The sequence below is a fragment of the Salvelinus sp. IW2-2015 genome, linkage group LG20, assembly GCF_002910315.2.
Source record: "Salvelinus sp. IW2-2015 linkage group LG20, ASM291031v2, whole genome shotgun sequence".
NCBI lineage: Eukaryota > Metazoa > Chordata > Actinopteri > Salmoniformes > Salmonidae > Salvelinus > Salvelinus sp. IW2-2015.
This window is the reverse complement of record NC_036860.1, coordinates 57,782,119-57,807,450: the sequence shown is the minus strand read 5'-3', so window position 1 is coordinate 57,807,450 and position 25,332 is coordinate 57,782,119. Positions and strand designations below refer to the sequence as shown.

At 44.6% G+C, this 25,332-nt stretch overlaps 1 protein-coding gene across 3 annotated transcripts; it reads right to left on the bottom strand.

The window, feature by feature from the left end:
• Positions 1-1,205: 1,205 nt before the first annotated feature.
• On the bottom strand, positions 1,206-7,169 carry LOC111982157 (protein phosphatase 1 regulatory subunit 3B). Of its 3 annotated transcripts, XM_024013768.2 has the most exons (3): positions 6,891-7,169; positions 5,734-5,818; positions 1,206-3,476 (listed from the first exon to the last, which is right to left on the bottom strand). In XM_024013768.2, exon 3 carries the CDS (start codon positions 3,427-3,429, stop codon positions 2,584-2,586), a length of 846 nt encoding a protein of 281 aa, XP_023869536.1. In that variant the 5' UTR covers positions 3,430-3,476; positions 5,734-5,818; positions 6,891-7,169; the 3' UTR covers positions 1,206-2,583. The 3 variants fall into 3 exon arrangements, with proteins under 3 accessions (XP_023869536.1, XP_023869535.1, XP_023869534.1); XM_024013767.2 differs by lacking the exon at positions 5,734-5,818; XM_024013766.2 differs by lacking the exon at positions 6,891-7,169 and having other exon boundaries at positions 5,734-6,884.
• Positions 7,170-25,332: the final 18,163 nt, after the last annotated feature.

Below are 25,332 nucleotides of genomic sequence, written 5' to 3'. Positions count from 1 at the left end.
GCAACGGGTGGCTAATTTGGAGAATCTCAAATATATTTAGATTTGAACCCTTTTTGGTTACTACATGATTCTATATTCGTTATTTAATAGTATTGATTTCTTCACTATTATTCTACAATGTAGAAATAGTAAAATTAAGAAAAACCCTTGAATGAGTACCTCTGTCCAAACTGTTGACTGGTACCATACATACAATTCAAAAGTTTGGGGTCACTTAGAAATGTTCTTGTTTCTCGTTTCCAAAGAAAAGCACATTTGTCCATTAAAATAACATCAAATTGATCTGAAATACGTGTAGAGACTTGTTAATGGACTATTGTAGCTGGAAACGGCTGATTTTTTATGGAATATTTAGATAGGCGTACAGAGGCCCATTATCAGCAACCATCACTCCTGTGTTCCAATGGCATGTTGTGTTAGCTAATCCAAGCTTATTTTAAAGGCCAATTGATCATTAGAAAACCCTTTTGCAATTATGTTAGCACAGCTGAAAACTGTCGTTCTGATTAAAGAAGCAATAAAACTGGCCTTCTTTAGACTAGTTGAGTATCTGGAGCATCATCATTTGTGGGTTCGATTACAGGCTCAAAATGGCCAGAAACAAATACCTTTCTTCTGAAACTCAGTCTATTCTTGATCTGATATTATAAACCGGTAGACTAATAACTGACATCAACATTACTATTAAGACTAAGTGAGGTGTTTGTGTGTTTTGTTAACAAATGGCACAGTATGATTCTCTATCAAGAAGAGTGTCTTTTAGATCTCCCAGTCTTGTTTCAGTCGGGAACTGACCAATAAAAATATGTTAAGAAACGAAAAACACCCTCAATCAACACCGTCTAATTACAGAGTGCTGGTATAATCGCTGTTGATCCTCCCACTTGTTGACACACCCACTTTCAGACACTCCACATATGTAGTTAACCATACTTGTAGCCATGTGTGACATGCATGCGCAGTTACAAGCCTGCTTAAGTTAGCGGCAGGCGGACGAGCAATATCCACTGTCGTATTAAGGATGAAGCCTGAGCTGGAATGTGAAGCTAACTGAAGCTGGTTAGTTTTTAGAAAACCCTGAGTAGATATAGGTTGCTTCAAAGGATACCCATTATCATTTACCGATTTGTAATCAAAAAGCTTTTCATATCACCCACAGTAATAATACCACCTCTGTACTTCAAAGAGTTTAAACTAACAAAATATTCTTGAGCTCTGAACATTTATTTCACGTTTTCAGAATCAATATAATACAGCATCTTAAAAAGATAATTTATCTGACCTACAAAATCCATCCTAATACTTGTTTTTAAAAACATATCCAATTACTTATTTACATCAAGCAGCATAGTGAACACAGTAAAACATTTCAATTGGAGTAAATGAAAACATGAGCAAACAGAAATGTGCATTTCTAAAGTTGAGTCCCAAATTAATTCCTACCGTTCCCTCCTTTAAAAATGGAAGGAATTAACACACAACCACACCAGAATGAACTTTGTACAAACGTATGGTGCAAATCCTGAAGTGACTTAAAGGCCCCATTTCAATTCCGAGGTCTATTACTTAACAGACATCAAATTAAAGAACTCAAGAAATGTGACTTGAGGACATGGACGTTTGGTTTCCAAATAGATTATTTAAATCACTGAGTTTGACATCCATAATTAGAAACACCGTTCTTCCAATTATTCAGACATTTATACATGTTATGTGCATCATACAGATCATCATAAGTGAAAAGCTATACAAGTAGTTTTTTTTTTATTAACTAGATCAGCTATAGCTCTTTTCTCTTTCATGAGATAGTTGTTTTGCATAATCTCTTGTTTTGTTGCTTTTTGTGATAAAAAATATATTTCATATTCAATAGGCTACATTGATATTATATTAATTAGTCTTACCAGTTAGTGTAATTTTCCTGTTGAGTCAACAATGGCTCATCTCAACACATAGATAAAGATACAAAAGATAGATGGTCCAGTAAACACCTACACTGAGAAATTTCTGTTTATTAAACCGGTCATGCAATCAGTAAAATGTCCCATCTGAGCATTGAAGTTATGATCATCCACAGAGAGTATATAGCCCCCATCCAAAAACCTTAATATCCTTATAACACCCCCTTTCTTTTTCTTATTGCTTTTGTTCCACCGAGCATGGCAAGACTGGCCTCCTGTTGAGTGAATTTTAAAAGAAATAAAAAAAATTCACAACTGATCTGGAACAGCCCTTTGAACAAAAACACACTTTAAAAGGATACTTTGGGATTTTGGCAATGAGGCCCATTATCTACTTCCCCAGAGACGTTTTTATGTCTGTGTCCAGTATGAAGGAAGTTAGAGGTAGTTTTGCGAGCCAATGCTAACTAGCATTAGCACAGTGACAAAGTCTATGGGTATCTGCTAGCAGATACACATAGACTTCCAGTCATTGGGCTAACACTAGTTAGCAATTGCGCTGGCGCTAGTTAGCAACTTCCTTCAAACTGCACGCAGATACAAATGGTATCTACGAATTAATACGACTCTCATTGCCAAAATCCTGAAGTATCCCTTTAAGTATGATTTTATTTTATTTTTTTCAGTAGTAAGGTCGAATCTCCTCATATCCTGAATATCTTGGCCACTCTGGGCAGATCCCATGGGAGCACCTGGGACTACCGTAGTGATCGAAGTGAATTCCCAAATCAAAGGAGTGCATCTGCTGGGTACTGCTGAAGCTACCCTGGCCATCACTCTTCAGAGCAGACCGGATAATCCTGTAGTTCTGGCCCTGGTTGCTGTCCCAGTATGTCTGGCCATTGACTTCATAGCAGATGGCAAACTCTACCTTCTCGTGTGGTATCAGTGCAGCTGGAAGGGAAACCTCGAAGGAGAAGGTGTCACAGTCCGAGCCTGTGTATGTGTCCTTGACATAATGGCACTCCAAGTCGGTGTAGCTTTTCCAGGTGTCAAAGGTCAAACGCACCTTTAGAGACTTCTCAAAGGACACGTTTTTTACCTTCACAGTTCCAGCCAGTGCCCTCTTTTTCAACATGCAGTTTTCCAAGCAGACAAGCTCGGTCTCCAAACGCTGGCGGAAGAGCAGGTAGTCAGAAGAGGGCTGGGTGAAATCCAGCACCAGTCTGTCCTCATCTGTTAATTTGAGCGCAGCGCTGAACAGATCTGTGATGTTGAGTGGAATGTCAATGGCATCGTCGAACAAGGAATAAACCTTCACCTTGGTGAGGGCCAGGCCATTGTGGTCGGCAAAGGACACTCGCCTTTTGGGTTTCCCATTCTCCTCATGAATAGCACCCTCTGATTTAATCTGTTTAGGAGGAGCAGAGGATTTGAACCTCAGGCAAGGGTTCAGACAGGGTCGTAGTGGTTCCAGTGACTTTGGGGTCCTGTAGCAGAAGTCGTCGTTCGACAGGTAGAGCGGCATGGCAAACTCAATCAGCCTGGTGGACTTGAGGAAAAAGGCCAAATACACTAAGGGGAAGAAAAAAAAAAAACATACCAGAAAGTTGTGGTGAAACAATTGTCATTCGACATCTGCTTCAGACAATGTTTGCCAGAGAACAAATTCTCTACTGAAATGCATACAGTATTCTTGCTGAATTTGCACACAAAACATTGTGCAACAGTAGGCTACATGTGTGGTCACAGAGAAACATAGCGTCTTTGACTTTCATGAAAGGAAATAGCCTATTTCAGCTGACAGAGGTCCCGATTTATGTGCAGCCATCACATGCCTCTGTGTTGTATAAGATCAATGTTTAAGTTACCAAAAGGTATTCTCTAACCTTCTTGTTCAAGGTGTATTTGTACAGTCATTTGAAAAAAGGGAAGATGATCATTTATAGCCTTCTGAAATGCTGTTTTTTTATTGTCTCCATACCTACATTTCATGTACTTGACACTTGATTGGCTAGTCCTGTCTTGAGGTGGTGAGGCAGCAGCACTGTCATCAGTCCACTGATATCTGACTAGGCAGCATACATTGTATTCGGGAAAGTATTCAGACCCCTTCACTTTTTGTTACGTTACAACCTTATTCTAAAATGGATTCAATTATTTCCCCCCTCAATCTACAGACAATACCCCATAATGACAAAGCAAAATTTGGTTTAGAAATGTTAACACATTTATAAAAAAAAAAAACTGATATACCTTTTTTTACAAAAGTAATAAAACCCTTTGCTATGAGACAAGAAATTGAGCTCAGGTGCATCCTGTTTCCATTGATCATCCTTGAAATGTTTCTACAACTTGTTTGGAGTCCACCTGTGGTAAATTCAAATGATTGGACATGATTTGGAAAGGCACACCTGTCCATTTAAGGTCCCATAGTTGACAGTGCAGGTCAGAGCAAAAACCAAGCAATGAGGTCGAAGGAATTGTCTGTGGAGCTCTGAAACAGTATTGTGTCGCGGCACAGATGTGGGGAAGGGTAACAAAACATCTCTGCAGCATTGAAGGTCCCCAAGAACAGTGGCCTCCATCATTCCTAAATTGAAGAAGTTTGGAATCATCACAACTTTTCCTAGAGCTGGCCACCCAGCCAAACTGAGCAATCAGTGGAGAAGGGCCTTGGTCAGGAATGTGACCAAGAACCTGATGGCCACTGACAGAGCTCCAAAGTTCTCTGGTCTGTGGGGACCAAGCTTGAACTTTTTGGCCTGAATGCCAAGCGTCACATCTGGAGGAAATCAGACATCACCTGGCCAATACCATCCCTACAGTGAAGCATGGTGGTGGCAGCATCATATTGTGGGGATGTTTTTCAATTAATCAATTTTAGAATAAGGCTGTAACGTAACAAAATGTGGAAAAAATGAAGGGGTCTGAATACTTTCCTAATGCACTGTAGTTCCTGTAAACTTTGCATTAGGCATATGGTTGTTTTTGTCATACTAGTTGGCGTTGTTTGGTATGCCTACTTTGTCTGTCCGTATAACTATTCTATTTCTAACGACATCTGTCGGTATTTCGTGATCCAAGCCCATGCTTGCTTGATATTATTTATTCTCGCCTAGGCATGTTTACAGAGCGACAGATCATTAGAAAATAAAAAATGTAGATAGTTTAAGTGTCGGGAAAGAATATTTTCACTCCGCTCGAAAGTGAAACATGGGGCAAGCGATTTAGCCTAACTTAATCTAAATCTGTGTCTGGAATAAATGAAAGCAGTAGTAGCCAGCCATGCATGCATTAGGCTATTTATTAGCCTATTTTGTTGATAATTGAATAGGACTTAGTAAATCATGTGCATTTTCATCTGTTGGGGTCGTTTACCTTTGAACAAAGATGCGCTCTGAGTGATAGGCTTCTGGTTCATAGTATGAGGACAAAAAAAAACATAACTAGTAGCTAGTATTTTAATAATCTTCGATTTGATAGCGTCAGTACGTTCAGACCCGTGGGGTTCTCCAGCTGTATTTACAGCGCACTTCCGGGTTTTCCGATCATAAGTCAATCTGATTACGAGTATCAACTGTGATAAAACGGATACGATAACGAGGAGATCGGCACAACCCTAGTGTTCACTTAAGACCATGCAGCAAAACGTTGTAGCAAATTCAGAGTGCAGGCTGACATGGACTCAATCCTAGGTCTCTTTGCATGTCAGTGGCAGAGCCAACAGTTTCTTCACTTGGTTGTGCTCATAGCGCACCATGGTCGTTAGATTATACCTATAGTCTGAAGTTGCAGGGAGAAACGATGTGTGTGAACAGTGAAACCTCACCCACAAAAGGCCCCAGTCCTTGACTCACAGCATTCGCCTTTACCCGCTGTCCTGTCTGCTCTGGGGCACCTGTGAAAGATTTCGCCTCAAATGCACACATTCATTTACTACTGTGGATGAGCTGGGTCTCTGTCCTGCACTGTAATATTAGCGTCCACTTGAACCATTTTAGAAATCACTGTTTTCCTAACCACCAATATTTCAACTTAAATTTTTCAAACTACAAGGTAAATTAGAACATTTGGGAAAACGTTATAAAAATCTATTTTACAGGGTAAAACATTTTTAAATGTAAGCATTTTAAAAAGTTTAATACTTTTACATTTTACGAGTGCGTCTGAACATTTTGAAAGTTAAACATACTAATATCATTCAATTTGAACGATCATATTCTATAATTGGATTAATAAGAGTAACACGCCCCCTTGGACTATACATTGTGGTTCAAAGCGATGTTCTACGTGCCGTTCCCAAAATGAAAATGGCTGCTGTGGCTTCTGTTACATAGTATGAGGACAAAAAAAAAAGTGCGTTCCGACCTGTGGGGTTCTCCAGCTGTACTTACTGCTGAATACACAGGTCGGACCTATTCTGGCTAATATCTGGCTAGTCCAATGCTAGCGCCTTGTATAGGGCTGGCTGTATGCCCCCATTGGTTCTCGAGAGCTAATTTGCCAGACTTTTTTGGCTACACTACTAAACTTTAACCACTTACATGGATTTCAGAACAGTAATGATACAGATATGGCTATTATTTACTCAGTGTTACGTACATGCTGTCCTGTATTTAGTATTATACCAGATGAGATTCGTGCCCTGCATTAAGTATTACGCCAGATGAGATTCGTTCTCCGCTCTATTCTTTTAGGGGTATATTCATTCAGCCCATTCGGTTGCAAAACGTTTCTTAAACAGAACCTACAGGAACGAAGCGGGGACGGACCAAAATGAATTTGTCCAATAGAAGTTTCGAGTTTTGCTCAGTTTGGTTCTTAAACGGTTTCCGTAATGAATATACCGCTGGTTTCAGCTTCTTTGAATATGGAACAAAAACAGTGAACTCAATGTTATAGGCTAGGTTACTAAAAACTGCAAACTGGAGTGGTTAGTAACTAACACAAAAGTTATATTTTTATTCAGTCAAGAAACAAGCTTACCTTGTGCAATTTGTGAGAAATATTTGCAATTAATTAAGTGATAGGGTACGTCAGCGGTAAAAGCTCCTCTTCCGTGTCGTTTATATGTGGGCTACAATGTAGGTATAGATATCACTTTTGCAGCAATGTTACTCTATAATTGCTACAAATCAATGACCTGTCGCAACTTCACGAACTGTATCCAGTTTCAGTCATGCCACCGGCTCTTGCTTTAAACGCCATACTGGGTTCACAGGGTATATAAATAAAAGAAAACATGCTGGTTTCACGTGAACGTGTACCTGTAGCCAATCACAGTAGGCCGTGAAGGAATGCTCCGTGAATGATGGGGCCTGTTCGAGACAGTGGTTATGGTTTTGTAGAACGACTGTGAGACCGTCTGTTCCGGTGACTTTTTCAAAGGACATTCTACTCCAAAATGAATGAAAATAAAAACATAATCTCAATATAATAGAATTAAACCCAATAACATATTGGTCCATATTATCAGATTATGCTGTTTTGCAATAAGCATTATCACCTGTAGCCCAACTGATCGTCAGTAGTAAGGGGGAAATCAATAGTTACATATCGCAATATTATTTTGAATGATATTATATCGATGTTTGGACTCCGCTAGTATCGATTTGTAAAAATAGGTAGTGTTAGCTAGCGCTAGTCGGCTGTATTTGCACCTGCACCAGGACTCTGATATTTTTTATGTTTTTAAATAGTCTGCCAACGTGTTTTCAGCTCTTTTAGTTCCGTTACTGATCAAAACTCATTTTCACGTCTCGCTGCAGCAGACATATAGTGAGCAATATGTTTGGAACATCAAATCGCAGTATCGAATCACAATACATACACGAAGAGAGTCAGGAAGCAGGTACAGAATGAGAGTTTAATAACAATGATGAAAGGCAAATGAACATAACAGGAGATGCATACTGAACATGAAAACAAACCAATACTGCCTGATGACTGAGGCTAAATAAAGGGAAGGTAATCAAGGTGATGATGAAGTCCAGGTGTGCGTAATAATGTGGAGAAGGTGTGCATATAATCAGTTGCCAGAACCGGTGGTTAGTAGACCAGCGATGTCTAGCGCTGGAGAGGGGGAGCAGGTGGGGGTGTGACAGAATCGGGAGAATTGCAATACATATTGTATCGGCACCTGAGTATGAGATCATATCGTTTCGTGAGGTCCCTGGCAATTACCAGCCCTAATAATCAGTGGCTATAAATAAAAAGGCTGAAGGAGAGGGTTGCCCATCTGCATTTACACCATTGGGCTAGTCATTACCTAGTCCTAGATCACAAACACTACAATTTATTTTGTTGTTAGTTAGCAATATATGACTTGATTGTCCCCCAAAAACATGTATTGAATGCTTTTAAACCTGTTAAACCCGACCTGTGTTACATTGGGTGTGTTTGAGCAGTAAGGCTAGATGAAAAGTAGACGAAAAGTCAAGGAGTGAAGTTGGGGGAGGTGCATCTGCGACAGCTGAGTTGGACACTGTTGTGGTTTACCAACAGCATGGCTCTGTGCAACATGGCAGTGTTGCCATTGTTTCTAAAAGTTTTTCTTTGTAATGTCCAAATAAACACGTCTCCAACCCCCATATCACACACTCACAAGGTGTCAAAAGCATTCCACAGGGATACTGGCACATTTTGACTGCTTCACACAGTTGTGTCAAATTGGCTGGGTGTCCTTTGGGTGGTGGACCATTCTTGATACACACAGGAAACTATTGAGTGTGAAACACCCAGCAGCGTTGCAGTTCTTGACACAAAACGATGCGCCTAGAAACTACTACCAAATCCCTTTCAACCAATCATTAGGGTGTTTTTATTTGATCCACATGAACGTGACCAAAGAAGTGACTGAAACAGGAACCAACTTTGGCATTCATGTATACATGAATGTGATATTTGAGGCTCTCTCTCATTAGTGGCAATTGTGTGTAACGATGCCAGAACTCAGATATGATGTCATTGTTTTAGCACTATCCACTGAGTTTTTAAAATACGGCGCTCACTATGCTTCAATGTGCCAATAAATCTACTTTTTAGTTTTTTTCAAATTGCTGGTGTCTTGAAGTTAAAATTGGGATCATGTGTGCTTTGCTAATAACCATACCAAAAAAAGAGCAATGTACGATACTGCGAAATTAGCAAAATTTGTGGTAAGTGCATTGAGGCCACCATCTTTATGCACCTCCGCTACTGATAGTAAAATGTACACACATATATTTACAGTTTGTTAGTGTGTGATATAGGGGTTAGAGACATGTTTATTTTGACAATACAAAGAAAATATTGTATAAACAATGGCAACACTGGCATGTTGCACTGAGCCTTGCTGTTGGAAAACCACATCAGTGTCCAACTTTCTGCTGTAACGGATGCACCTCCCTGATTTCCCTCCTGCAGTCGGTTGCTTCAGCCTTACTACTCAAACAAGCCCTTGCAGAGAAACTACATGATCAAAATCACATCACTTCATTGGTCTGACATCATATAGAGGGGAGGAGCAAGCTTCAAACTAGAAGCTCATCAAAGCACATGGTAAAAAAAATTTTTTTTAAAAAAGCACATGGTAAGATCAGTGACATAGCTTTTTTTTAATGTTTTAATGTTAAGGTTATAAAACTGTCATAACTAATGCACTGTGCCAAATTGTGACGTAAACATGCATACTATGTACTTGTACATCAAAATAAATTAAAAAGTTGACAATATTATGTTTACATTTTCTAATTGAGTAATCTTTGTTGTTGTCCCGCTTTACAAACTATAGCTAGCTAAGGTAGGACAGTATTATAATTGGATCTCTTTCCAATGTAGGAAAAATATCCAGTTTACATCAGGATTCCCTGTACTTAGGTTAGGCAGGGCTCTGGTTCCTGTAGTACCGTTATCCTGTTTAATTTACATATGTGCCAATACAATGGCATCAAACAGAACAATAGTAGGGTGAATTCAGAAAAGTGGGACACTTTTTGCATTTCTGTCTTCTGTGAGCTCTTTCGATATGTATCCCACACATGATAATATAACAACAAAGCATAAATTGAATTGTACTAGTGGTACAATTAGGACTATAACAATGTTGTCCGAGTTTATCTAACCTTCTGTCCAGTTTACCAAAAGCAAACTGAGAATATGGTTTGGCTCAGTGTACACAAATGGGTGTGCCATGCCTCCTGTGAATAGGATATCAACATTTGTCCTTTTTGTGTGATTAGGAAACATCTTGAGGATTTCAGAAATGTATCATGTGTTGGACTAATATGTTGGATATATGTCGAAAGAGGTTACAGAAGACAGAAATTAACTTTTTTCTGAATTCAGCCTAAAGATCCACTGTATACATCCAGTTGAAGTCAGAGGTTTACATACACTTAGGTTGGAGTCATTAAAACTATTTTTTCAACCACTTCACACATTTCTTGTTAACAAACTATACTTTTGGCAAGTCGGTTAGGACATCTACTTTGTGCATGACACAAGTAAATGGACAATGACCCTAAGCATACTTCCAAAGTTGTGGCAAAGTGGCTTAAGGTCAACAAAGTCAAGGTATTGGAGTGGCCATCACAAATCCCTGACCTCAATCCTATAGAAAATTTGTGGGCAGAACTGAAAAATCGTGTGTGAGCAAGGAGGCCTACAAACCTGACTCAGTTACACCAGCTCTGTCAGGAGGAATGGGCCAAAATTCACCCAACTTATTGTGGGAAGCTTGTGGAAGGCTACCCCAAATGTTTGACCCAAGTTAAACAATTTAAAGGCAATGCTACCAAATACTAATTGAGTGTATGTAAACTTCTGACCCACTGGGAATGTGATAAAATAAATAAAATCTGAAATAAATCATTCTCTCTACTATTATTCTGACATTTCACATTCTTAAAATAAAGTGGTGATCCTAACTGACCTAAGACAGGGAATTTTTACTCAAATTAAATGTCAGGAATTGTGAAAAACTGAGTTTAAATGTTTTTGGCTAAGGTGTATCTACACTTCCAACTTCAACTGTATGAATCAGGCCAAAGTTGGTTCCTTTTTCACTCCAGCTTTGGTCACGTTCGCGTGGGTCCAACAAAAACATCTTATTGATTGGTTGACATATAGTGCCTCCCACAAGTCAGTCGATGGCTGCATAGTGCTTCCGGTGAGAAGCAACTGCAGCAACATCAAAAGAGGCATGACCTTTGATCACATGTAGGTTTATGCAGTTGACATGTAGGCGTAAGTCTGAAATTTTTTATCCCCATAATGGAACAAACTTTGAAAGGCGTTGGTCACTGATGTAGCAAAATAGAGCCGCTAGAACTCCGACCATTTAGTCCCGGTGTCCCCTATGCACTCAAAGTAAATGCTGAGCAATATTGCCAAGCAATGTTGCTGGCAATGGGGTGGGGTATGATACACTGGACCAATGAGGAAGCATATATTAACTTAAAACAACATTTCCCCATTGAATTACTCATCTCATATAGTTTGTTGTTGCCTGTTGACTGCCACATATGTAGTGGAATGTAAACTCAGCAAAAAAAGAAACGTCCTCTCACTGTGAACTGCGTTTATTTTCAGCAAACTTAACATGTGTAAACATTTGTATTAACATAACAAGATTCAATAACTGAGACATAAACTGAACAAGTTCCACAGACATGTGACTAACAGAAATGGAATAATGTGTCCCTGAACAAAGAGGGGGTCAAAATCAAAGGTAACATTCAGTATCTGGTGTGGCCCCCAGCTGCATTAAGTACTGCAGTGCATCTCCTCCTCATGAACTGCATCAGATTTGCCAGTTCTTGCTGTGAGATGTTACCCCACTCCTCCACCAAGGCACCTGCAAGTTCCCGGACATTTCTGGGGGGAATGGCCCTAGCCCTCACCCTCCGATCCAACAGGTCCCAGACGTGCTCAATGGGATTGAGATCCAGGCTCTTCGCTGGGAATGGCAGAACACTGACATTCCTGTCTTGCAGGAAATCACACACAGAACGCGCAGTATGGCTGGTGGCATTGTCATGCTGAAGGGTCATGTCAGGATGTGCCTGCAGGAAGGGTACCACATGAGGGAGGAGGATTCTTCCCTGTAACGCACAGCGTTGAGATTGCCTGCAATGACAACAAGCTCAGTCCGATGATGCTGTGACACACCGCCCCAGACCATGATGGACCCTCCACCTCCAAATCGATCCCGCTCCAGAGTACAGGCCTCGGTGTAACGCTCATTCCTTCGACTATAAACGCGAATCCGACCATCACCCCTGGTGAGACAAAACCGCGACTCGTCAGTGAAGAGGACTTTTTTACAGTCCTGTCTGGTCCAGCGACGGTGGGTTTGTGCCCATAGGCGACGTTGTTGCCGGTGATGTCTGGTGAGGACCTGCCTTACAACAGGCCTACAAGCCCTCAGTCCAGCCTCTCTCAGCCTATTGCGAACAGTCTGAGCATTGATGGAGGGATTGTGCGTTCCTGGTGTAACTCGGTCAGTTGTTGTTGCCATCCTATACCTGTCCCGCAGGTGTGATGTTCGGATGTACCTATCCTGTGCAGGTGTTGTTACACATGGTGTCACACAGCCAGGAGTGGTGGGTGCGGAGTCAAGCGCAGAGAGCAGAGGATAATGGGGAAAACCAAACTTTATTACGGTATCCAAAAGTAACGCCAAAAACGACAGGCGAAAATAAATATGTCCAACCCAAAACTGGACACCAAACAGTCAGTGAACATAACACGCAACCAACCTAGACAAACAGAGAACAAGCCCGCACAAAAGCAGGCGGGCCTAACAGGCTGAAATAGCCCTGAAACAAAACTCAAACAAGAAACAGGTGCAACCAATAAGACATAACAAACAGAAAAGGAAAAGGGGATCGGTGGCAGCTAGTAGACCGGCGACGACGACCGCCGAGCGCCGCCTGAACAGGCAGGGGAGCCACCTTCGGTGGAAGTCGTGACAGTATCCCCCCCCCCTGACGCCGCCGGCCTCGAGGGCGACCCGGAGGGCGAGGCGCAGGGCGATCCGGATGGAGGCGGTGGAACTCCCTCAGCAGTGATGGATCCAAGATGTCCTCCACCGGTACCCAGCACCTCTCCTCCGGACCGTACCCCTCCCAGTCCACGAGGTACTGTAGGCCCCTCACCCAGCGTCTAGAGTCCAGAATGGAACGTACTGTGTACGCCGGGGACCCCTCGATGTCCAGAGGGGGCGGAGGGACCTCCGGCACCTCACCTTCCTGCAGGGGTCCAGCTACCACCGGCCTGAGTAGAGACACATGAAATGAGGGGTTAAGACGATAGTAAGAAGGAAGCTGTAACCTATAACACACCTCGTTTATCCTCCTCAGGACTTTAAATGGCCCCACACAGTGCGGCGCCAGCTTCCAGCAGGGTAGGCGGAGGGGCAGGTTTCGGGTCGAGAGCCAGACCCGGTCCCCCGGTGCGAACACGAGGGCCTCACTGCGGTGACGGTCAGCCAGCTTGCTTGAGTGATTCCTGGACGGCTCTCCAGGTCTCCTTTGAGCGCTGCACCCACTCCTCCACCGCAGGAGCTTCGGTCTGATTCTGATGCCATGGTGCCAGGACCGGCTGGTAGCCCAACACGCACTGGAAAGGTGACATGTTAGTGGAGTGGCGGAGTGAATTCTGAGCCACCTCCGCCCATGGGACGTACCTCGTCCTTTCACCTGGCCGGTCCTGGCAATACGACCGCAGAAACCTACCCACATCCTGGTTCACTCTCTCCACCTGCCCATTACTCTCGGGGTGAAGAGGTCAGGCTGATCGAGACCCCCAGACGCTCCATAAACGCCCTCCAAACTCGGGACGTGAATTGGGGACCCCGATCAGAGACGATGTCCTCAGGCACCCCGTAGTGCCGGAAGACGTGGGTAAACAGGGCCTCCGCAGTCTGTAGGAGGCCCTGTATAACACTGTATAATAAGATACAAACTTTATAAAGTCCAACTGAAAAAGCTGTGGCAGAGGCCATTTATTTTCATAGACATAGAGTTCAGTCAGACCTTAGCGCCTGCTCTTTATGAAGCCCAGCATGCTAACTCTCTCATTAGGGAGACCGGGCAACGGGATGTAGGGAGACCGGGCAACGGGATGAGACGGCAGGACTTTAAAAAACGATACACAACGACCAGGATCGGGGTGTTCCCCTGAGACGAGGGAAGGTTGGTGAGAAAATCCACCGACAAATGAGACCACGGCCGTTGTGGAACAGGGAGGGGCTGTAACTTCCCTCTAGGCAGGTGTCTAGGAGCCTTGCTCTGCGCGCACACCAAGCAGAAGGAGACATAAAACCTCACATCCTTGGCTAAAGTGGGCCACCAGTACTTCCCCCTAAGACCCCGCACTGTCCTCTCAATACCAGGATGACCCGAAGAGGGTAGCGTATGGGCCCATCTAATCAAACGATCACGAACACCAAGCGGCACGTACTGAACACCCGCTGGACACTGAGGAGGTGCAGGTTCCAACCGTAACGCCCGCTCGATTTCCACGTCCACCTCCCATACCCCCGGTGCTACCAAACATGAAGCTGGAAGGATGGGAGCAGGATTGATGGACCGCTCCTCGGTGTCATAGAGACGGGACAGCGCGCCGGCCTTAGTATTAAGGGAGCCTGGCCTATAGGAGAGAGTGAACCGAAATTTGGTAAAAAACATGGCCCACCTTGCCTGACGCGGATTCAATCTCCTCGCTGCTCGGATATACTCCAGATTACGGTCAGTCCAGATGAGGAAAGGGTGCTTGGCCCTCTCAAGCCAATGTCTCCACACCTTCAGAGCTTTTACCACAGCTAACAACTCCTGGTCCCCCACGTCATAGTTCCGCTCCGCCGGACCGAGCTTCCTCGAAAAGAAAGCGCAGAGGCGGAGCTTCGGTGGCGTGCCCGAGCGCTGTGACAGCACGGCTCCAACCCCAGCCTCAGACGCGTCCACCTCCTCTATGAACGCCAAAGAGGGGTCCGGATGAGCCAGCATGGGAGCGTTGGTGAACAGCTCCTTCAGAAGACTGAAGGCTCTGTCCGCCTCCACTGACCACCGCTAACACGCCGGCCCCCCCTTCAGCAGTGGGTGAAGGGTGCAGCCCTTGTGGGTGACTGGGTGAAGGGTGAATGGGTGCAGCCACCTGACCAAAACCCCGGATAAACCTCCGGTAGTAATTGGCAAACCCTAAAAACCGCTGCACCTCCTTTACCGTGGTCGGCCAATTACGCACGGCTGTAACGCGGTCACACTCCATCACCACACCAGAGGTGGAAATGCGATAACCCAGGAAGGAAACGGCTTGTTTGGAGAACACACATTTCTCAGCCTTGATGTACAGGTCATGCTCCAGCAGTCGCCCAAGTACTTTACGCACCAGAGACACATGCGCGGTGCATGTGGCGGAATAGATCAGTATATCATCGATATACACCACCACACCATGCCCGTGCAGGTCTCTGAGAATCTCGTCTACGATAGATTGAAAGACGGCTGGAGCATTCTTCAACCCATACGGCATGACGAGGTACTCATAATGGCCAGATGTGGTACTAAACGCGATCTTCCACTCATCTCCCTCCCGGATACGTACCAAATTATACGCACTCCTAAGGTCCAGTTTTGTGAAAAAACGCGCTCCGTGAAATGATTCTACATCCGTGGCGATGAGAGGTAGCGGGTAACTAAACCCCACTGTGATGGAATTTAGACCTCTATAATTAATGCACGGACGCAGACCTCCCTCCCTTTTCTTCACAAAAAAGAAACTCGAGGCGACAGGTGACGTGGAGGGCCGAATGTACACCTGTCCCAGAGATTCAGTGACATATGTCTCCATAGCCACGGTCTCCTCCTGGGCCAACGGGTACACGTGACTCCTGGGAAGTGCAGCGTTTACCTGGAGGTTTATCGCACAATCCCCTCGTCAATGAGGTGGTAATTGGGTCGCCTTCTTCTTACAGAAAGCGATAGCCAAATCGGCATATTCAGAGGGAATACGCACAGTGGAAACCTGGTCTGGACTCTCCACCGTTGTCGCACCGATGGAAACTCCTCTGTACCTACCTGAACACTCCTCTGACCACCCTTGGAGAGCCCCCTGTTTCCATGAAATCTTAGGATTGTGATTAGCCAGCCAGGGAATCCCCAGCACCACTGGAAACGCAGGTGAATCAATAAGGAAGAGACTAATCCGCACCTTATGATCCCCCTGCGTTACCATGTCCAGTGGAACCGTGGCCTCGCTGACCAGCCCTGACCCTAATGGTCGGCTATCTAAGGAGTGCACGGGGAAGGGTTGATCTATCGACACCAGCGGAATCCCTAGCCTCAACGCGAGTCCATGATCCATACAATTCCCAAAAACATGTGACCAACAGGGAGCTCTGGGTGAGTCTGGTGCTGACTCACCCTGGGGTGACCGAGAAGTGCTCTGCCTGCCCTCTCGACTCCCAGACGAGCTCCTCCAGCACTGATCGGCAATGTGTCCTCTCCGACCACAACTGGTGCAGGAGGAGCCTCCTCCTCCGGTCCCCCTTGATGCGGCCCCCCTAACTCCATAGGGATTGGCGCGGGAGGGCCAGGAGGTGGAACTAACAGGGCCCGTTCTGGACGCCCGCGGGCAGCCAGCAGGTTGTCCAGTCGGATCAACATATCAATGAGTTCGTCGAGGGAGAGGGTGGCGTCCCGACAAGCTAGCTCCCTGCGGACGTCCTCCCGGAGGCTACACCGATAGTGGTCCATCAGGGCCCTGTCGTTCCACCCTGCTCCAGCGGCCAAGGTCCGAAACTCCAGCGCGAAGTCCTGCACGCTCCTGCACGCTCCTCGTCTCCTGTCTAAGGTGAAACAGCCGTTCACTCTGGGTAGTGGTCCCTAGCAGAGTCTGGGCCATTCCACACTGCATTGGCCCACTCCAGGGCTCGACCCGTCAGACAGGAGATGAGGACACTCATGCTCTCCTCACCAGAGGGAGTCAGACGAACGGTAGCCAGGTACAGCTCAAGCTGTAGCAAGAACCACTGGCACCCAGCCGCCGTTCCATCGTACTCCCTGGGGAGTGCGAGACGAAGAGCACTGGATCCGGACGCCGCCAGAGGAGTAAGTTGAGCAGGCGTAAGTTGATTGTACCCTGATGAAGACAGCTTGCCTGTCGAAACGTTGGTAAATTAAATATTTTTGCATCTGAGCTCCTAGAGTGTGCGGCTCTCCTTTATTTTTAAGTTTTCTACTCCGCTAGCCAGCACCTCGCCTAAATAGGTGTGCGTTTCTTTTTCTTCTAGAAGTCTCTATGGGGGTGCCACAGGGTTCAATTCTTGGACCGACTCTCTTCTCTGTATACATCAATGATGTCGCTCTTGCTGCTGGTGAGTCTCTGATCCACCTCTACGTAGACGACACCATTCTGTATACTTCTGGCCCTTCTTTGGACACTGTGTTAACAACCCTCCAGGCGAGCTTCAATGCCATACAACTCTCCTTCCGTGGCCTCCAATTGCTCTTAAATAAAAGTAAAACTAAATGRATGCTCTTCAACCGATCGCTGCCTGCACCTGCCCGCCTGTCCAGCATCACTWCTCTGGACGGTTCTGACTTAGAATATGTGGACAARTACAAATACCTAGGTGTCTGGTTAGARTGTAAACTCTCCTTCCAGWCTCACATCAAACATCTCCAATCCAAAGTTAAATCTAGAATTGGCTTCCTATTRCGCAACAAAGCATCCTTCACTCATGCTGCCAAACATACCCTRGTAAAACTGACRATCCTACCYATCCTCGACTTCGGRGATGTCATTTACAAAATAGCCTCCAATACCCTAATCAATAAATTGGATGCAGTCTATCACAGTGCCATCCGTTTTGTCACCAAAGCCCCATATACTACCCACCACTGCGACCTGTACGCTCTCGTTGGCTTGCCCTCGCTTCATACTCGTTGCCAAACCCACTGGCTACAGGTTATCTATAAGTCTCTGCTAGTTAAAGCCCCGCCTTATCTCAGCTCACTGGTCACCATAGCAGCACCCACATAGCACGCGCTCCAGCAGGTATATCTCACTGGTCACCCCCAAAGCCAATTCCTCCTTTAGTCGCCTTTCCTTCCAGTTCTCTGCTGCCAATGACTGGAACGAACTGCAAAAATCACTGAAGCTGGAGACTCATATCTCCCTCACTAGCTTTAAGTACCAGCTGTCAGAGCAGCTCACAGATCACTGCACCTGTACATAGCCCATCTGTAAACAGCCCATCTATCTACCTCATCCCCATACTGTATTTATTTATTTATCTTGCTCCTTTGCACCACAGTATCTCTACTTGCACATTCATCTTCTGCACATCTACCATTCCAGTGTTTAATTGCCATATTGTAATTACTTCGCCACCATGGCCTATTTATTGCTTTAACTCCCTTATCTTACCTCATTTGCACACTGTCACGCCCTGGCCATAGAGAGGTTTTTATTCTCTATTTTGGTTAGGCCAGGGTGTGACTAGGGTGGGCTTTCTAGTTTCTTTATTTCTATGTTTTCTATTTCTTTGTTTTTGGCCGAGTGTGGTTCCCAATCAGAGGCAGCTGTCTATCGTTGTCACTGATTGGGAATCATACTTAGGCAGTCCTTTTTCCCTCCTTCAGTGTGGGATCTTGTCTTTGTTTTGAGTGCATGTAGTTTGCACAACGAAGCTGTTCTGTCGTTGTATTGTTTATTGTTTATTGTTTTTTGGTGTACATTTAAATTAAAGAAGAATGTACGCCTACCACGCTGCACCTTGGTCTCATTCCGACGACAAACGTTACACACACACTGTATATAGACTTTTTGTTTTCTTTTTTTCTACTGTATTATTGACTGTATGTTTTGTTTATTCCATGTGTAACTCTGTGTTGTTGTATGTGTCAAATTGCTATGCTTTATCTTGGCCAGGTCGCAGTTGCAAATGAGAACTTGTTCTCAACTTGCCTACCTGGTTAAATAAAGGTGAAATAAAATAAAAAATAAAAAATATTTTATTCTATACTATTCTACGGTATCTTAGTTATTACTTAATAATGTTTACATATCTTGCATTACTCATCTCATATGTATATACTGTATGCTACACTATTCTACTGTATCTTAGTCCGTTCCGCTCTGACATCGCTCATTCATATATGTATATAGTCTTAATTCATTCCTACTTAGATTTGTGTGTATTGGGTATATGTTGTGTAATTTGTTAGATATTACTTGTAGACATTACTACACTCATATTCTTGCATTATTACTGCACATATAGCCCAACGTTTCTAGAACTAAAGTTACATGAATAACATCAATAACTCTAAATAAAGCATATAGGAATACCTATTTCGTTGTGAACCGCTCGACACAGAATAGCCGCATGTGCACACCCCTCAAATCGTTTGGAGAAAATATCCTTTCAATTTTATTCAGCTTTGTTCAATTGTATTCTTCATACTATAAAATAATGCCACGGAATTCTAAGAAAATCTTGTCTGCTAAATGAACTTGTGTAGCCCACAGCCATTTGGCATAGCCAGATCAGAACCTAACATAAGGACAACTCAGTGTGTCACGGCCGTTTAAAGGAGAGGACAAAGGTGCAGCGTGGTAAGCGTACATTTTCTTTATTTAAATCAAAATGACGCCGAACAAAACAATAAACATTACAAATACAATCCGTGAAGCTCAAAGGGTATGTGCCCTAAAGAAAGTAAACTTCCCACAAAGACAGGTGGGAAAAAAGGCTACCTAAGTATGGTTCCCAATTAGAGACAACGATAGACAGCTGTCCCTGATTGAGAACCATACCCGGCCAAAACATAGAAATAGAAAATCATAGAAACACAAAACATACAATGCCCACCCCAACTCACGCCCTGACCAAACCAAAATAGAGACATAAAAAGGATCTCTAAGGTCAGGGCGTGACAGTACCCCCCCCCCCCAAAGGNNNGGACTCCGGCCGCAAAACCTAAACCTATAGGGGAAGGTCTGGGTGGGCATCTATCCGCGGCGGCGGCTCAGACGCAGACCCCGCTCCACCGCTGGCTCATCCCACTTTGGTGGCACCTCTGGTGCGGGGACCCTCGCCGCCGACCCCGGATTGGGGACCCTCGCAGCGGGCCCCGGACTGGGCACCCTCGCTGAAGACTCCGGACTGGAGAACATCGCTGGAGGCTCCGGACTGGAGACCGTCTCTGGAGGCTCCGGGCTGGAGACCGTCTCTGGAGTGGAGAGACACACAGGAGGCCGGCTCTGGGAGCAGGCACAGGACTCACCAGGCTGGGGAGACATACAGGAGGCTTCTTCCTTGGCCGAGGCACCGGATACACTGGGCCGTGGAGGCGCACTAGCGGTCTCGAGCGCAGAGCTGGCACAACCCCTTCTGGCTGGATGCCCACTTCCACCCGGCAAATGCAGGACGCTGGCACCGAGCACACCGGCCTGTGAATGCTCAACCAAGACACAGTGCGCATCACCCCATAGCACGGGGCCTGACCAGTCACATGCTCGCCACGGTAAGCACGGGTAGTTGGCTCAGGTCTCCAACCTGACTTAGCCACACTCCCCGTGTGCCCCCCCCCCCCAAAACATTTTTTGGAGCTGCCTCTCGGGCTTCCTTGCCAGCCGTGTTACCTCATAACGCTGCCGCTCCGCCTTAGCTGCCTCCAGTTCCTCCCTTGGACGGAAAAAAGGCTACCTAAGTATGGCAATTGAATACTTCTTCCACCACTGGTAAGGTTGGATGGGGAGCATTGGTCTCTCTAAAGATGTTCGATCGGGTTCAAGTCCGGGCTCTGGTTTGGCCACTCAAGGACATTCAGAGACCTGTCCCAAAGCCACCCCTGCATTGTCTTGGCTGTGTGCTTAGGGTCGTAGTCCTGTTGGAAGGTGAACCTTCGCCCCAGTCTGAGGTCCTGAGCAGTCTGGAGCAGGTTTTCATCATGGATCTCTCTGTACTTTGCTTCATTCATATTTCTCTCAATCCTGACTAATCTCCTAGTCCCTGCCGCTGAAAAGGATAATCAATGTAAACAGGATGCACCTGAGCTCAATTTCGAGTCTCATCGCAAAGGGTCTGAATACTTATGTAAATAAGGTATTCTGTTTTTTATTTCTAATACATTTGCAAAAATTTCAAAAAACCTTTGGGGTATTGTAATTATGGGGTATTGTGTGTGGATTGATGAGAAAAAAATAATAATTTAAGCCCTTTTAGAATAAGGCTGTAACGTAACACAATGTGGAAAAAGGGAAGGGGTCTGAATATTTTCCAAATCAAATCAAATCAAGTTTATTTTATATAGCCCTTCGTACATCAGCTAATATCTCGAAGTGCTGTACAGAAACCCAGCCTAAAACCCCAAACAGCAAGGAATGCAGGTGTAGAAGCACGGTGGCTAGGAAAAACTCCCTAGAAAGGCCAAAACCTAGGAAGAAACCTAGAGAGGAACCAGCCTATGAGGGGTGGCCAGTCCTCTTCTGGCTGTGCCGGGTGGAGATTATAACAGAACATGGCCAAGATGTTCAAATGTTCATAAATGACCAGCATGGTCAAATAATAATCAGGAGTAAATGTCAGTTGGCTTTTCATAGCCGTTGAAAACAGCAGGTCTGGGACAGGTAGCACGTCCGGTGGACAGGTCAGGGTTCCATAGCCGCAGGCAGAACAGTTGAAACTGGAACAGCAGCAAGGCCAGGTGGACTGGGGACAGCAAGGAGTCATCATGCCCGGTAGTCCTGACGCATGGTCCTAGGGCTCAGGTCCTCCGAGAGAGAGAAAGAAAGAGAGAAGGAGAGAATTAGAGAGAGCATACTTAAATTCACACAGGACACCGGATAAGACAGGAGAAGTACTCCAGATATAACCAACTGTCCCTAGCCCCCCGACACATAAACTACTGCAGCATAAATACTGGAGGCTGAGACAGGAGGGGTCAGGAGACACTGTGGCCCCATCTGATGATACCCCTGGACAGGGCCAAACAGGAAGGATATAACCCCACCCACTTTGCCAAAGCACAGCCCCCGCACCACTAGAGGGATATCTTCAACCACCAACTTACAATCCTGAGACAAGGCCGAGTATAGCCCACAAAGATCTCCACCACAGCTCAAACCAAGGGGGGGCGCCAACCCAGACAGGAAGATCACGTCAGTAACTCAACCCACTCAAGTGACGCACCCCTCCTAGGGACGGCATGAAAGAGCACCAGTAAGCCAGTGACTCAGCCCCTGTAATAGGGTTAGAGGCAGAGAATCCCAGTGGAGAGAGGGGACAAATAGTGTGTGGACTTTAAATTGGACTTTGAATTGCCTTCAAGTCGCTGCAGTTGCTTCTCACCAACTGCACCATGCAGCAGTCACCTGCATTGTGAGAGACACTATTTGTCAACCAATAACTAGGGTGAATTTGTTTGACCCACGAAAACGTGGCCAAAGGCATGACTGAAACAGGAACCAACTTTGCACCAATTCTAAAGCTACAGGGGATACAAAGGAAAGTCATATTTGATACCTCTCTCTAACCAGTTCATTGTACACACGTTATGTTTTCAGTTTGTGAGTGTGTGATATGGGGGTATAGAAAAGTTTATTTATACATTTATACAGAAATACTTATATAAACAATAGCAGATATGTTGACACTGCCATGTTTGATGAGCCTTGCTGTTGGAAAACCACTAGTGTCCGACTTTCACAGATGCACCTACCAAGAGTTCACTCTGCTTCTATAGCGTACCATATGCTTCCCAGTCTAAACAGTTCACACATATATTAGGACAACATTTTAGCTTTTGTTTGTTTTGGTCTTCAGCATTTAATTTTTTGGGCTGTTCGTGCATACATATTTTTTTATTTTTGGCATTTGGCAGACGCTCTTATGCAGAGCAACTTACAGGAGCAATTAGGGGTAAGTGCCTTGCTCAAGGGCACATTGACAGGTTTTCACCTAGTCTGCTCAGGGATTCCAATCAGTGATCTTTCAGTTACTGGCCCAACGCTCTTAACCGCTAGGCTACATGAGGCAAGTCAAAGTTTGGATGCCAAAGTTTTCGTCAGTGATTGGTCAAGGGTACTACTCCTAGTTTGTTGTCATTCAACGAGATGATTAGTTTTTATGTTTAAAAAATTCACCTGAGAAACACTGCCCCAAGCCCCTTAGCTAGATGTAAAATTGCATGACTAAGACCTCCTTTGCAAAAATTCAAAATTAATGACAGATTTCTTGATTTATCTTATATTAATTCTGACTATTCTGAGGAAGTGTTCCTGGTTATGTTGTTGCTATAGTGGCCCAAGAGGGACAAACAACGGTAATATTGCAATTTTTTTCTAGTTTTTCAAACAACAGTCTTTTGGGAGTATGAGAGCACAGACGGTTGCTTCAACAAGCCGAGTTCGGCTAAAAGCCAATCGAACCTATGTTTGCTGACGCTTTTAGGTTTACTGCTCAAATACACCGATTGTTTGCCACAAAACTATTTGGAAATGGTCCTTGCTATCAGGAATCCTTGGGACGTCCCTACCCCATTGAAGTTGACATTTAAAAAGCTTAAGGTTAGGTAAGGGTTATGGTTAAGGTTAAGGTTAGGGTTTAGGATTTAGGACTCACTCTAAATTCTTCCGCTGTTCTTCTTCTTCTTAAGTATTATGAAAAAAAGTTTATAGGTGCATGCCACCACCTATTGTATTGGCTGTGTACCACACTACTATTCTGTAGTATGAATTCATTACACTTTGTGAAAAAATTGCCTTACCAACTAACCGTACACCCATTAAGACATCATCACTATTCCACTACTTTGGCTCTATCTGATCCTACACCAGGCCAGCAGCCTGGGAGGATGGGACACTATCGTTCAAAACACCTTTTAACTCTTCTGCAGTAAAGCAGTCCTTCTCTGCAGCTGCCATCACAACATCTATCCTCTGTGATTTATGTTCCATTCCTGCAGTACAGTTGACAACCATGGCGATGAACACCAAAAAAAAAAAACCTTAGTGAAGGACATGCTATTCCTATCACTCTCTATTGACCTCAGCCTACTTACAGGGATCTTCTTAGGATCCCTCACCCTGGACCCATCTACTACGCTCTTCAAATCAAAGTCTATTACCATGAAATGCTTAGTTACAAGCTATTAACCAACAATGCAGTTCAAGAAATAGAGTTCAGAAAATATTTACTAAATAAACTAAAGATGAAAAAATAACAAAATAAAGTAACACAATAAAATAACAATAAAGTGGCTATGTACAGGGGATACCGGTACCGAGTCAATGTGCGGGGGTAGAGGTAATGTGTACATGTAGGTAGGGGTAAAGTGACTATGCATTTATAATAAACAGCGAGTAGCAGAAGTGTAAAAACAAAGGGGGGATACATTTTTCAGCAGTCTTATGGCTTGGGGGTAGAAGCTATTAAGGAGCCTTTTGGGCCTAGACTTGGCGCTCCGGTATGAACAGCGAACAGTCTATGACTTGGGTGACTGGAGTCTGACAATTCTTTGTCCCTTCCTCTGACACTACCTAGTATTTAGGTCCTGGATGGCAAGAAGCTTGGCCCCAGTGATGTACTGGGCCATACGCACTACCCTCTGTAGCACCTTACGGTCAGATGCCGAGCAGTTGCCATATCAGGTGGTGACGCAACCAGTCAGGATGCTTTCGATGGTGCAGCTGTAAAACTGTTTGAGGATCTGTGGACCCATGCCAAATCTTTTCAGTCTCCTGAGGGGGAAAACATTTTGTTGTGCCCTCTTCACAACATTCTTGGTGTGTTTGGATCATGATAGTTTGTTGCTGATGTGGACACCAAGGAACTTGAAACTCTCAACCCGCTCCACTACAGCCCCGTCGATGTTAATTGGGGCCGGTACGGCCCGCCTTTTCCTGTAGTCCACGATCAGCTCCTTTGTCTTGCTCACACTGAGGGAGAGGTTGTTGTCCTGGCACCACACTGACAAATCTCTGACCTCCTCCCTTTAGGGCAGGGGTGTCAAAGTCAAATGGACGGAGGGCCAAATAAAAAATTTAGCTACAAGCCGAGGGCCGGACTGTTCGAATGTTCATTGAAAWTTTTTTAAATGACGCATATAGTCTAGTGAACCTAATTGAACCTACTGAAAACCTAACAAATATATTCCAATATGATCAGATAAATAAAGCAATATTTTCTTATGGCTCTGTCAGTAATCTTTAATTTTCAACAGACACAAAAGACAAATTTCCTTTATATAAAAATCCCCATAACATGAACATTAAATGAAAGAAAGATTATACTCTTTCAGTACCGCCACACTTTCTCCACACAGAAGACACACAGGTTTTCCAGCTACCTCCGTGAACATATACTCCGACTCCCACCTTGTTTGAAACCCCCGGTTCTCAGTGTCCACCTTCCGTTTTGCCATTTTTGATGGGTATC